This window comes from Bufo bufo, chromosome 5 (genome assembly GCF_905171765.1).
Source record: "Bufo bufo chromosome 5, aBufBuf1.1, whole genome shotgun sequence".
Lineage (NCBI taxonomy): Eukaryota > Metazoa > Chordata > Amphibia > Anura > Bufonidae > Bufo > Bufo bufo.
The window spans coordinates 145,901,369-145,916,281 of NC_053393.1; the positions used below are offsets into that span (position 1 = coordinate 145,901,369).

At 46.0% G+C, this 14,913-nt stretch overlaps 1 protein-coding gene across 1 annotated transcript in view; it reads left to right on the plus strand.

Annotated features, from left to right (window-relative positions):
- TRAPPC8 (trafficking protein particle complex subunit 8) overlaps positions 1-14,913 on the plus strand; it is a 139,394-nt gene that overhangs the window by 106,857 nt on the left and 17,624 nt on the right. Inside the window, exons 19-21 of the mRNA XM_040431868.1 lie at positions 5,796-5,953; positions 8,407-8,849; positions 10,641-10,788. Coding sequence (XP_040287802.1) covers positions 5,796-5,953; positions 8,407-8,849; positions 10,641-10,788 — 749 coding nt within the window. The remainder of the gene's footprint in view (positions 1-5,795; positions 5,954-8,406; positions 8,850-10,640; positions 10,789-14,913) is intronic.

The following is a 14,913-nucleotide window of genomic DNA, read 5'->3' on the forward strand; positions in this document are numbered from 1 at the left end:
GTGGGTAGAAGGACAAACAAACAAGTAAGCTGCTGACCTCCGTGACAGAGGCTGCAGCTATCAGCACTGAGTGGCCGTACGCGGCCGCAAGGACACGCGCTATATAAGGAGGAGACTCCTCCCCTCATCTGGATCCAGCCCCTGGGGTGGCCAATAAGGAAGCAGGAGGCGCGGCGACACCGCAACAACCAACCCGCCCCACTTACCCCCCCCTTCTGTGACACGATCACAGGCGAATGTCAAAACATTGGTATGCTAATGTTAGAGTGACCAAACGGCGGTTTGAAATAAATAAGGTAGCAAAGCATTGCAGGAACAGGGATCGTGTCTTATTTAGGTAAGTGGTCAAGTGTAGTAATTGTAGTAATAAACTACTGTAGTTGTTGTCACTGAGTAGGATAACTCAGAGACATGAAAAGTCCTAGATTATCTTGGAACATAGGGGTGATGCATCCCATGACTTGCCATGATATTTTGTGGTGACGCACAGTGTACCCGACTCTGAGATGAAAATATAGAGCGGGGCAGGATATATCATATCATCATCTGGATATAAGCCAAAAGCACTCCCCATAGTAGTATGAGACAACCTACACGCATCAGGACTCAAAGAAAACAGACAAAGGAGTTATACTTATTGAGTCCATGCGGTTGGAGTGTGTGCAAGCGGTAAATCCACTGTGTCTCTTTTTGTAACAAGCGCTTGTCAAAGTCGCCTCCTCTTGGAGATCTTCTCACCACCTCTATGGCCTGAAATTTCATCACATCCGCATTGCCACCATGTAAGGTGGATGTATGTCTCGCAATTGGGGTGTCAGCACCTTTACGGATGTCATTAAGGTGTTCTGCGATTCTCCTGCGGAATTCCCTAAAGGTTTTCCCCACATATTGTTTTCCACAAACACAAGTGGCCAAATATACCAACTTTCTAGTCTTACAATTGACAAAGGATCTGATGGTGAACGATGGTGAAGCAACACCGCAGGAGAAATGCTAGCACAGGCTTCCAGTATCCGTAGTTTCAGGTGCTGCACATCTCGTATCTTCACAGCATAGACTATTGCCTTCGGATGATACGAGATGTGCAGCACCTGAAACTACGGATACTGGAAGCCTGTGCTAGCATTTCTCCTGCGGTGTTGCTATCCGTGTGTGAAGAGTGGGAGAAGAGGGTTGCATTGACAATCCAACACAATGGGCAGCACATTGAACACATTTTGTAAGTGGTCAGAAACTTGTAAATAACTCATGAAAGAATAAAGTTACGTTAAAACCAAGCACACCATTGTTTTTCTTGTGAAATTCCCAATAAGTTTGATGTGTCAAATGACCCTCTTCCTATTGAAAAAACAAAAGTTGGATTCAAAATGGCTGACTTCAAAATGGCCGCCATGGTCACCACCCATCTTGAAAAGTTTCCCCCCTCACATATACTAATGTGCCACAAACAGGAAGTTAATATCACCAACCATTCTCATTTTATTAAGGTGTATCCATATAAATGGCCCACCCTGTATATTGGACTGTAGTATTCAGGTTAACTTGCCGTGTTGGCACTTTGTGATAAATAAGTGGGTTTTGGGTTGCAGTTTGGGCACTAGGTCTCTAAAAAGTTCGCCATCACTGGACTAGAGGGTTGGCATATTTGGCCACTTGTGTTTGTGGAAAACAATATGTGGGGAAAACCTTTAGGGAATTCCGCAGGAGAATCGCAGAACACCTTAATGACATCCGTAAAGGTGCTGACACCCCAATTGCGAGACATACATCCACCTTAGGCTACTTTCACACCTGCGTTCAGGTGTCCGCTCGTGAGCTCAGTTTGAAGGGGCTCACGAGCGGTCCCGAACGCAGCCGTCCAGCCCTGATGCATTCTCAATGGAGGCGGATCCACTGAGAATGCATCCGCCTGCCAGCGCTCAGCCTCCGCTCCGCTCAGTGAGCGGACACCTGAACGCTGCTTGCAGCGTTCGGGTGCCCGCCGGGCCGTGCGGAGGCGAGCGAATCCGTCCAGACTTATAATGGAAGTCAATGAGGACGGATCCGTTTGAAGATGACACAGTATGGCTCAATTTTCAAACGGATCCGTCCCCCATTGACTTTCAATGTAAAGTCAAAACGGATCCGTTTGCATTATCATGAACAAAAAAAAAAAAAGGTTATGCAAACGGATCCGTTCTGAACGGATGCAAGCGTTTGCATTATAGGAGCGGATCAGTCTGTGCAGACACCAGACGGATCCGCTCCTAACGCAAGTGTGAAAGTAGCCTTACATGGTGGCAATGCGGATGTGATTAAATTTCAGGCCATAGAGGTGGTGAGAAGATCTCCAAGAGGAGGCGACTTTGACAAGCGCTTGTTACAAAAAGAGACACAGTGGATTTACCGCTTGCACACACTCCAACCGCATGGACTCAATGAGTATAACTCCTTTTGTCTGTTTTCTTTGAGTCCTGATGCGTGTAGGTTGTCTCATACTACTATGGGGAGTGCTTTTGGCTTATATCCAGATGATGATATGATATATCCTGCCCCGCTCTATATTTTCATCTCAGAGTCGGGTACGCTGTGCGTCACCTCGAAATATCATGGCAAGTCATGGGATGCATCACCCCTATGTTCCAAGATAATCCAGGACTTTTCATGTCTCAGAGTTATCCTACTCAGTGACAACAACTACAGTAGTTTATTACTACACTTGACCACTTACCTAAATAAGACACGATCCCTGTTCCTGCAATGCTTTGCTACCTTATTTATTTCAAACCGCCGTTTGGTCACTCTAACATTAGCATACCAATGTTTTGACATTCGCATGTGATCGTCTCGCAGAGGGGGTGGGTAAGTGGGGCGGGTTGGTTGTTGCGGCGTCGCCGCGCCTCCTGCTTCTTTATTGGCCGCCCCAGGGGCTGGATCCAGATGAGGGGAGGAGTCTCCTCCTTATATAGCGCGTGTCCTTGCGGCCGCGTACGGCCACTCAGTGCTGATAGCTGCAGCCTCTGTCACGGAGGTCAGCAGCTTACTTGTTTGCTTGTCCTTCTACCCACATTTTATGCTCCTGACGAGCCAAACATGGCGAAACGCGTCGAGAGATCAGTGGGGGCAAACCCATGTTTTTGAATTGTCGCTTGAATTGCATTTACACAACAGAAGTGGTCTGCGTCAATCCAGCCCTCTGTAGTATGTGAACAGGTGCACTCAAGCTTTTTGCTCACACCCAGGTAGTTAGTGTCCCTTGATTCGTGCTCACAGGGCCGACCTTAAGACATCTGGTTCATAATTGTGAACGGGTGGTTCTTGATTCTGGTTGGATCCAATGAGTAGATGTTTATCAATGGATTAGTTTGTTAATTTAGTCCAGGGCCATCTAGACTGGGTGTTTGAGCTGAGCACCTTGTCCGTGCCACGGTGCACACTTTTGGTTGTGTCATAGTACTACAGCCGGCTGGCGTGGTTTTGCAACCATCAGTAGTGCACCTGAAGTGGATTTCTTGATGACCTTATCCACACCTGAGCGGTACCGTTGATCGTGGTTTTCTAATTGATACCTCGATCCGCCTCAGGAATTGTGGATAGATCTGGTCACTCAGAATTTTATATACAGTGGGATGCGAAAGTTTGGGCAACCTTGTTAATCGTCATGATTTTCCTGTATAAATCGTTGGTTGTTACGATAAAAAATGTCAGTTAAATATATTATATAGGAGACACACACAGTGATATTTGAGATTTGAGAAGTGAAATGAAGTTTATTGGATTTACAGAAAGTGTGCTATATTTGTTTAAACAAAATTAGGCAGGTGCATAAATTTGAGCACCACAAAAAAGAAATTAAATCAATATTTAGTAGATCCTCCTTTTTCAGAAATTACAGCCTCTAAACGCTTCCTGTAGGTTCCAATGAGAGTCTGGATTCTGGTTGAAGGTATTTTGGACCATTCCTATTTACAAAACATCTTTAGTTCATTCAGGTTTGATGGCTTCCAAGCATGGACAGCTCTCTAAGTCACACCACAGATTTTCAATTATATTCAGGTCTGGGGACTGAGATGGCCATTCCAGAACGTTGTACTTGTTCCTCTGCATAAATGCCTTAGTGGATTTTGAGCAGTGTTTAGGGTCGTTGTCTTGTTGAAAGATCCAGCCCCGGCGCAGCTTCAGCTTTGTCACGGATTCCTGGACATTGGTCTCCAGAGTCTGCTGATACGGAGTGGAATCCATGCGTCCCTCAACTTTGACAAGATTCCCAGTCCCTGCACTGGCCACACAGCCCCACAGCATGATGGAACCACCACCATATTTTACTGTAGGTAGCAGGTGTTTTTCTTGGAATGCTGTGTTCTTTTTCCTCCATGCATAACGCCCCTTGTTATGGCCAAATAACTAAATTTTAGTTTCATCAGTCCACAGCACCTTTTTCCAAAATGAAGCTGGCTTGTCCAAATGTGCTTTTAGCCCACCTCAAGCGATACTTTTTGTGCTGTGGGCGGAGAAAAGGCTTCCTCTGCATCACTCTCGCATACAGCATCTCCTTGTGTAAGGTGCGCCGAATGGTTGAACGATGCACAGTGACTCCATCTGCAGCAAGATGATGTAGGTCTTTGGTGCTGGTCTGTGGGTTGACTCTGACTGTTCTCACCATTGGTCGCTTCTGTCTATCCGAGATCTTTCTTGGTCTGCCACTTCGAGCCTTAACTTGAACTGAGCCTGTGGTCTTCCATTTCCTCAATATGTTCCTAACTGTGGAAACAGACAGCTGAAATCTCTGAGACAGCTTTCTGTATCCCTCCCCTAAACCATGATGGTGAACAATCTTTGTCTTCAGGTCATTTGAGAGTTGTTTTGAGACCCCCATGTTGCTACTCTTCAGAGAAAATTAAAAGAGGAGGGAAACTTACAATTGACCCCCTTAAATACTCTTTCTCATAATTGGATTCACCTGTGTATGTAGGTCAGCGGTCACTGAGCTTACCAAGCCAATTTGAGTTCCAATAATTAGTTCTAAAGGTTTTGGAATCAATAAAATGACAACAGTGCCCAAATTTATGCACCTGCCTAATTTTGTTTAAACAATTATAGCACTTTTTCTGTAAATCCAATAAACTTCATTTCACTTCTCAAATATCACTGTGTGTGTCTCCTATATGATATATTTAACTGACATTTTTTATCGTAACAACCAACGATTTATACAGGAAAATCATGACGATTAACAAGGTTGCCCAAACTTTCGCATCCCACTGTAGTTAGTAGGTTTCCTTTCCTCACATAATTTTTGCAGATTTAATAAAGTATTAGTTTTATCTAATCCCTATAGCGTTCCTTACTACAGTGATTTTTAGATTTCCTTCCTACCCTCCGGGAACTGCTTTGGGACATCCCATGGTGCTGTGTCCCCCAATGACATTAACGAGAAAATTTGATTTTTGTACTTACTGTAAAATTCCTTTCTCGTTCAATTCATTGGGGGACACGGGTCCCACCCTTTGTTTTCACTTCTTTTCCTGTCACCGGGCTGCTGTTCTCGTTTCTTTTCCCGGTCCAGGACATGTTGGTTCTTCGCTTTTGTTTCTCTCTCCTACTGCTATTGGTACAAACTGATTAGCCTAGTGGCTGTGGAGAGGGTATAGCCAACCTGGGCGGAGCAAACCTTTTTGATATCTAGTGGTGCCTCCTAGTGGTAGCTGGGCATATACCCATGGTGCTGTGTCCCCCAATGAATTAAACGAGAGAGGCATTTCACGGTAAGTACAAAAATCAAATTTTTAAGGTCTAACTTGTTGTATTTACTTTAGGGAAATTCATATCTAATGGAATGTCAGTCAGAGGACGACAGGACTTGGAGATACAAGGCCCTCGACTTAATAGTACAAAAGAAGAAAAAACATCTATTCAGTATGGACCTGACCGCCGGTTAGACCCAATTATCGCACCACAAATGCCTTTATTGGAGGTAAACTTTGCTTCCAAATCTTGAAAATACTGTCATTCAGTAAAGGTCAGGTTTTTCTTGGGCTACTTTCACACCAGCGTTTTTGCTGGATCCGGCAGGGATCAGCAAAAATGCTTCCATTACTGATATTACAACCATCTGCATCCGTTGTGAACGGATGCAGTTTGTATTATCTTTAACATAGCCAAGACGGATCTGTCATGAACTCCATTTAAAGTCAATGGGGGACGGATCAGTTTTTTATTGTCAGATAGTGTCAGAGTTAAACTAATCTGTCTCCATTGACTTGTATTGTGGGTCATGACTGATCCGTCTTGCTCGCATCCCATGACGGAAAGAAAACCGCAGCTTGCTGCCCCCGGTATGGGAACACAACCAAACGGAACGGAATGCATTTTGGAGCACTCCATTCTGTTCAGTTACGTTTTGTTCCCATTGACAATGAATGGGGACAAAGTGTAAGCATTTTTTCCCCAGTATTGAGACTCTATGATGGATCTCAATACCGGAAAATAGAAATGCTAGTGTGAAAGTAGCCTTATGTGTCTCCTTTCTTAAAGGCATTCTCTTATGAACCCTGTCTTCTGTCACCTTCTGTCTTAGGGCACACAGACAGAGAAGTGTCTCCCACTCTATGATATGTGCCAGAATAGAGAGGTGCTCTGTAAGAACAGCTCCCCCTCTGGCAGACTTCAGCATTCTTTGTATCATATCTCTGGCTGAGGTCAGGTCCAGATGCTGCAGGGTAATGTGTTCATCTGAATACTGCATTTCCCCTGTAGCATCTGCCTAGATGGCCCTAGATTTTTTTGGGCAAAAGTAAAATCAGCCTCATTCTGAGAAGTTTTCTGAGAGCCTCTTTATTACCTGGCTTCCAGTTTTCAGGACCTCTAGTTCCCTCACCCAAACTGATTATCCCATGCTCGGGCAGGGGGAACCATTTATCCGTAGGAGCAGCTTCCCCTGCAACTCCTACCATTAGCTCTGGCTCATAAGGCTACTTTCCCACTCGCGGTTGGTGCGGAACCGTCTTGTATCTGCACAGACGGATCCGCACCAATAATGCAAATGCTTGTATCCGTTAATAACGGATCCATTTGCATTATTCCTAAAAAAAAAAGTCTAAGTCAAAACGTATCAGTCTTGACTTATATTTAAAGTCAATTGGGGACGGATCCGTTTTCAATTGCACCATATTGTGTCAGTGAAAAACTGATCCATCCCCATTGACTTGCATTGTAAGTCAGGACGGATCCGTTTGACTCTGCATAGTCAGACGGTCACCAAAACGCTGCAAGCTGCGTTTTAGTGACCGTCTAAAAAAACGCATCGGAGACCAAACGCAGCCAAATTGATGCATTCTGAACGGATCCTTATCAATTCAGAATGCATTGGGGCTGAAACTGATCCGTTTTAGGCTGCTTGTGAGAGCCCTGAAACGGATCTCACAAGCGGACCGAGAAACGCCAGTGTGAAAATGGCCTAAGGCCACTTTTCACACGGGTGAGATTTCCACGCGCGTGCAATGCGTGAGTTGAACGCTTTGCACCCGCACTGAATCTGGACCCATTCATTTCTATGGGGCTGTGCACATGAGCGGTGATTTTCACGCATCACTTGTGTGTTGCGTGAAAATCGCTGTAAGCTCTATTTTGTGCGTTTTTCACGCAACACAGGCCCCATAGAAGTGAATGGGGCTGTGTGAAAATCGCAAGCATCCACAAACAAGTGCGGATGCGGTGCTATTTTCACGCACGGGATGGAGACCCGATCATTATTATTTTACCTTATAACATGGTTATAAGTGAACATAATAGCATTCTTAATACAAAAAAAATTAATATTTTAACTCCCCTTAAGAGAAGCCGGGCTGCGCGAATAAGTGAATTAATTTAACCCCTCCATCACTATTTTACTAAGCATTCTGTATTAAGAATGCTATTTTTTTTTTAATAATAAAATCTACACTACATCTAACCCAAACCCGAACTTCTGTGAAGAAGTCCGAGTTCGGGTCTGGGTACCAAACATGCCGATTTTGCTCACGCGCGTGCAAAACGCATTAAAACGCTTGGCACTCGCAGGGAAAAATTGCGCATTTTCCCGCAACGCACCCGCATCTTATCCAGCCCAAATCCGTGACGCCCGTGTGAAAGAGGCCTAAGACGTATAATAATGCTGAGGAATATTTGACCCAAGTATCAGCAATGCCCTAATATTTCTGTGTCACCTTCCCCGTTCTATACATTCTCACACACACACACACACACACACACGCACTCTGTTATATGACACAAAAAATGATGCAGTCCCTTTTGCACGCCCCATGTCCTGGTCCTTCACCTGATCCATTATGCCAAGGTACCTGATGTAAGTGAATTAAAACAGGTGCCGCGGTGCATATTTACCCCGGATTAATTAGGAACAATTTTCTTTATTTCTTACTTTGACAGGTGTTCTTCATAAATTTCCCCACTGGACTGTTGTGTGGAGAAATCAGAAAAGCTCACGTTGAATTTGTGAATGTAAGCAAAAGTCCACTAACAGGGCTCAAAGTCGTGTCCAAAAGACCGGAATTCTTCACTTTTGGCAGCAATACAGCAGCACTGACGCCACTAAGCCCTGCAGCGTCTATGAACTGCAGTGCCTATAAGACCGTTGTCACGGATTCTACCTCTGGGTGCTCTGTGCTGACTTCATCTGTTACTCCTGTAGACTTTGGGTTTGGTGGCGGAAACCAGCCGGAGGTTGTAGATATTCCACTTACAGACTCTGTTTTAGCTCCTGGTGCTTCAGTCCAGCTTCCACTTTGGCTGCGAGGACCTGATGAAGAAGGAGTTCATGAGATAAACTTTTTATTCTACTATGAAAGCACAGAAAAGCAGTCACAAATGCGGTAGGTTTCTCTTCAAGCCATACCATTTGATTTGGGTGTGAACATTGGGCGTTCAAGAGTTTGTTAAAGCGCTGGTCCATATTAGAGAAAATTCTCTTTTTTATCCCTTTAATAGCAGAAACCTCTTTCTCCTAGACAGAGAACGGAAGGAGTTTGCATTCTTTTGTGCAGGATATTGCTATGTTGCAAAGTTTTCTAAAACATTGCTTTATTAATTCATAAAGGCCCAAGAGTGCTTAGACCGCATTTCAGGAAATTGTATTTCACCTAATCTGGAGAAACACATCAAGTCCAAAGTTCTGAAGTGCCTTGTGAACAACATGACCTATTTGTGTTGAATGAGGTTTTTTAGAAGGACTATTATTTCAGATTATAAGTGTTGTCCCATCTGGACTATTCTTTCATTGCATATCATAGAGGCGAGTACCCTGCCTGGGACCACACTCTCTTTGAGTCAGTGAAGAAAATCTCTGCAAATAAAGGCTCCCACTTTTTCAGATTTCCTTACGAAAAATATGTTTCAGGAAGAGCTTGTACAGAAGGGACAACCACTTTAATCCCCTAACCATTTTCGCTGAGAATCAAAGCTTTAAAACAAGACCAGTATTGCAGTATTAGCCTCCTCTACATCGGGAGATATAGCATCTGAAAGCCTATAGCAGTGGTGGCGAACCTTGGCACTCCAGCTGTGGTGAAACTACGACTCCCAGCATGCTCCATTTATTTCTACAGAGTTCTGAGAACAGCCAAGCAAGGGGGGCATCTTGGGAGTTGTAGTTTTACCACAGCTGGAGTGCCAAGGTTAGCCATCACTGGCCTATAGCATCTCCTTGCCTATAGCAGATAATGCTTTTTGTCTTGTTTTAAAGTTTAGACTGATACGCAGCCAGAGAGATGAAGGGTTAAAGGGGTTTTCTGGGATTTACACATTTGATAGCCTATCCTGCAATTCCTGCAGATCAGCTGTAGAAAGAGGCTTCGGCACTCCTTGAGCACTTAGGCCATGTGAAGTCCCGTTTCTCGGTCACATGGTCTTGGCTCAGCTCAACCTCCTTCATGATGCCAAGCACAGCAACGATCAAATGAACGCCAATGGGCTTGGTAAGCTGCGAAGAGGCAGCAGCGCTCACCGGAGCTATGGTGAGAGCAACGGATTCCTCAAACAGCCGATCGCAAAGATGCAGCCAGTTGGACCCCAGCTGACCTCGTCTAGATTAACTATTCTAGGGTGCTATCTATCCCCCTCTCCTCCACATACACAGGAGCTCAGCCCATGTTATCCTCTCAGTTAATTAATAAACTGTACACAAGGCATTTGTATAAGTTTTGTTCAAAATGCATGAGCCCCCTCACCACGTCAAGGTTGCCTCTTTTGTGTTGGTACCTATTCTAATTTGGCGCAGCACCATGTGGTGACCGCGGCCTCTGCAACACAGCACCTGCAGGCGCCGTGACCCAGAAGTCCAAAAGCACCCCTGCTGTCAGAACAAGCAGATTGGGGCTTCTGGGTGATCTTGGTGGCGTGACCAAGGATTGCTATGTGGCAAAGAAAAGTCAAGTAAATAAAAAAAAGTAAAAGTATGTAGCAAAGCAGCAGTAGAACTGAAAATCGCAGTCGATGTTTTTGGCGACTCTGGAAGCTTTGCTGTGACACCATTCACGTTATTGGCTGCACCTAGGATCGCTGTGCTCCGGCCACAGTAATATGGACTTGCTGGATATATTTGTACCAAAATACTGACCCTTTTTTCTTGGCTGATGCATATGTTACACAGATATTTTCTTCTTTAGCCACAGAGTGTTAAGACACACTGCAGTTATATGTACAAGCAAGTCTCTGAACGTCCGGGCTACTGTCTCCAGAAGTAATGCACTAGAAGACGAGGAGAGCAAAGGAGGAAACATGCTTGTATTTGTGGATATAGAAAACACGAACACAGTAAGTTGCTGAAGGGGCAAGCTGATTCTGGGTTACATGCTATGCATTAATACACTTGCTGTTATTTTTGAATAACTATTCAACTTTATTAGGCTCGGTTCACATCTGCAGCAGAGGTTTCAGCAGGAGCCTCTGTTGCAGATTCTGCATGCAGAATGCTGGTATTCATGCCAACGGATCCCATTTTAGTGAATGAGATCCATGTTGAATTTGCTGGATTTGGTTATCTCGGTTTTCTGTTCCTATACTGGAACAGATTACCGGAATTAGGCCGCAGATCTGAACTTAGCCTTAAAGGGGTTGCTGAACCTAGACATATCCCCCTTTTCACCCAGGCAGGCCCTCTGATATGAGCATCAGAGCATTTCATGCTCCGATGCTCTCCCTTTTTTGTTTACATTTTTCACTGCCAGACGGAGGCTTCTGCCTAGCAGTCTTCCCGGTGACGTCACCGGCACTGACGGGCGGGCTTTAGAGCTGCCATAGCCGTTTTACAGGCTAGGGCAGCAATAAAGCCCGCCCATTAGTGCCTGTGACATCAGCGGGAAGACTGCTAGGCAGAAGCCTCCGTCTAACTTTCACCCATGGAGAGCCTGGTACGTCACCAGATCTCCAGAAAATGCCCTTGCAATTCTGCATGAAATGCTCCAATGCTCTTGTCAAAGGGGCTAAGTGGGGGAAGATGGGGATATGTCCGGGTTCAGAGCTGAACTCAGACAACCCCTTTAATAAGTTGTAATTAGTATACAGAAAAAAGGATATAGAGTCAATCAACAACATGGGGGGGACTCTATAATAAGAAAGCCCGCACACAGTCATCGGAGTAATGCAGCATTAGCATGTTCCGGTCTTCAGGTGGCGGTTCTACATTGCTGTACGTAGACTACATTGAAACCTTGCATGTGTTTGGGGGCATAAAGGTTACTTTTTTAAAAGGAAGAACCGTCTTGGAGCCAGGAAGTTTCGTCTCCTTACCCTTAGATGAATCTGCAAGGGGTGATGGTGCCGGTTTTGAATCTGAGAGGATAAAGGGCCAGCTAGCTGTAGGGGGACATTTTGAGATTTCTGAAGCATAAAACTTTCTACACATTATGCAGGGAAATATTTTCAGGGGAATAAAAGCGCTTTACAGTCTGCGAGGAGCCACACTGAAAAATACAGCTGGCCATGCATTATTATTATTATGATGTTGAGTAACTTGTCGTTAATAGATGGTTTGAAATTGTTGTCATCACATCACAGATTGATCTTGTTCTGTGACATAGGTGGAAGTAGTGACTGTTAACAAGGTCACAGCAGGTGGCGCGTACCCGCCAGATCTGGTCTGTCACATGTGATGAACTGCTTTCCCGTCATTCCAATAATTGCACTTGGCAGTGAATGAGATATCCAGCATGTCAGATGCATCTGGGCACAGATATTTGCCTTTGGGCAGCATCAGTCAAGCACTTTCATGTTGATAGGTTCCAGCTGTCGTCAACAAATTATATAAATCTGGGTAGCTTAACCCCTTCACGTGCATGTACGTTGGGATATGTGGTCTTTTGTGGCATCCCCACATACATTTACGTGTTCTGATCGGACGGGTGCAAGAGCTGCGCCCGCTTGATCAGCAGGATGGGTCTGGCTGTTACTGTCAGTAACAACCAGGCCCCTGCTGCATCCACCAGTGTCGGTGGATTAACCCTTCAGGTGCCATGGTCAACGCTGACCATGGCACGTGTGGGATTTGCAGAGAGAGTGGGCTATAATTAAGAACCAGGAATCACGGCATAATAATAAGAGGGCATGCTTTTCACACTTGCCTACGCTGGGCACTATATATTGGGCATGGAAATGGCATATCTGTAAAAATTGAAATTTTTACTTTGCACAATCTGTTGGAAAGTAATTTTTGCAAATGTTTGGGTCAAAATGCTTGCCCCTTGAAAAATATTGTAAGGGATGTGGTTTCTAAAACGGAGTCCCTTGTGTGTTTTTTTGTTTGTTCGATATATATATATCACATATGGGGTGTTTCCGATCACATATGGGGTGTTTCCGTATTCAGGAGAAAATGGGTAACAAATTGTGGGGTCCCTTTTGTCCTGTTACCCCTTGTAAAAATGAAAAATCTGTGGCTAAACCAAAATTGTACTAGAAAAAAATTATATGAAACAACTTTTGGGTAAAAGTGCTCACTACACCCCTCCATAAAATTCCTTGAAGGGTGTAGTTTGCAAAATGGGGTCACTTTTGGGGGGTTTCTACTAGGGGTGGGCTATATGGCCTAAAATTTATATTGCAATATAATTTTAAGCATGTGCGATATGCGATATATATTGCGATATATTGTTTTCTATATTGGGGGGGGGTGTTTAAACTTTTTTTTTTTTTTTTTTTTTTTACTTTTTATTTAATAACTATTAGCCTCCTTAAGGGCTAGAACCCTTGTCATATTCACCCTAATAGAGCTCTATTAGGGTGAATAGGACTTTACACACTCCTCGCTGCCCTGTGCTTTGTGCACACAACAGCAGGGAGCTGACCATGGCAGCCAGCCTCATGTGCCCCCCAGCCTCTCATGTGCCCCCCAGCCTCTCATGTGCCCCCCAGCCTCTCATGTGCCCCCCAGCCTCTCATGTGCCCCCCCCAGCCTCTCATGTGCCCCCCCCAGCCTCTGATCTGCTCCCCCAGCCTCTGATCTGCCCCCCAGCCTCTGATCTGCCCCCCAGCCTCTGATCTGCCCCCCAGCCTCTGATCTGCCCCCCAGCCTCTGATCTGCCCCCCCAGCCTCTGATCTGCTCCCCCAGCCTCTGATCTGCTCCCCCAGCCTCTGATCTGCTCCCCCAGCCTCTGATCTGCTCCCCCAGCCTCTGATCTGCTCCCCCAGCCTCTGATCTGCTCCCCCAGCCTCTGATCTGCCCCCCCCAGCCTCTGATCTGCCCCCCCCAGCCTCTGATCTGCCCCCCCCAGCCTCTGATCTGCCCCCCCAGCCTCTGATCTGCCCCCCCAGCCTCTGATCTGCTCCCCCAGCCTCTGATCTGCCCCCCCCCCCCCCCAGCCTCTGATCTGCTCCCCCAGCGGTAACTCAAAGCCACCAACCCTCCCTCCCCAGTATTAATCATTGGTGGCAGTGGCCACAGGGTCCCCCTCCTCCTCCCCCCCCCCCCCCATCATTGGTGGCAGTGGGCAGTTCTGATCGGTTACCATGGCAGCCAGGACGCTACTGAAGTCCTGGCTGCGACGATGGTATGTTAGTGAGCAGCATTATACGCACGTGCGCCGTGGCCGCCGGTCGCTCCTTCTTCTCATAGGTCTGTGCGGCGCATTGCTAATGCTATAAGCATTAGCAATCCGCCGCACAGACAGAAGAAGGAGCGGCCACGGCGCACGTGAGTATAATGCTGCTCACTAACATACCATCGCAGCCAGGACTTCAGTAGCGTGGCTGCCATGGTAACCGATCGGAGCCCCAGCATTACACTGCTGGGACTCCGATCGGAACTGCCCACTGCCACCTATGATGGGGGGGAGGGGGGGGGGGAGGGGGACCCTGTGGGATATGGCCGGCACGTTCATTGTTGGCGCAGTGGCCACAGTCCCTCCTCCTCCTACTCTGTCCTCATTGGTGTTCAGCGGCAGCCGCGCACAGTGGGGAGGGAGGGACTCCCTCCTTCTCCCTCCACTGTGCCGGCCGGCTCAGGAGAAAATGGTGTGCGCAGAGAGCGCGATCATATCGCGGTCAGGCGATATGGCGAAAATCCATATCGTGGCCCAAATTTATATCGCAAATCGCCTATACCGCCCACCCCTAGTTTCTACACTATGGATACCTCAGTGTCTCCTTAAATGCGACATGGTGTCCGAAAACCATTCCAAAAAGATCCGCCCTGCCCATCAAAAAACAGTGTGGGGTTCCATCTCTTCTGATTCATGTCGTGTACCCAAATAATAGTTTGCGACCACCAATGGGGTGTTTCCATGTTCAGGACAAACTGCTTTACAAAATTTTTGGGTGCTTTTTTCTCGTTACCCCTTGTGAAAATGAAAAATGGGGAGCCTATGCAAAATTTCATTTTTATTGGAAAGGACATTTTTCATTTTCACAGGCAAGTGTTTCTAAATTCTATGAAACGCCTGTTG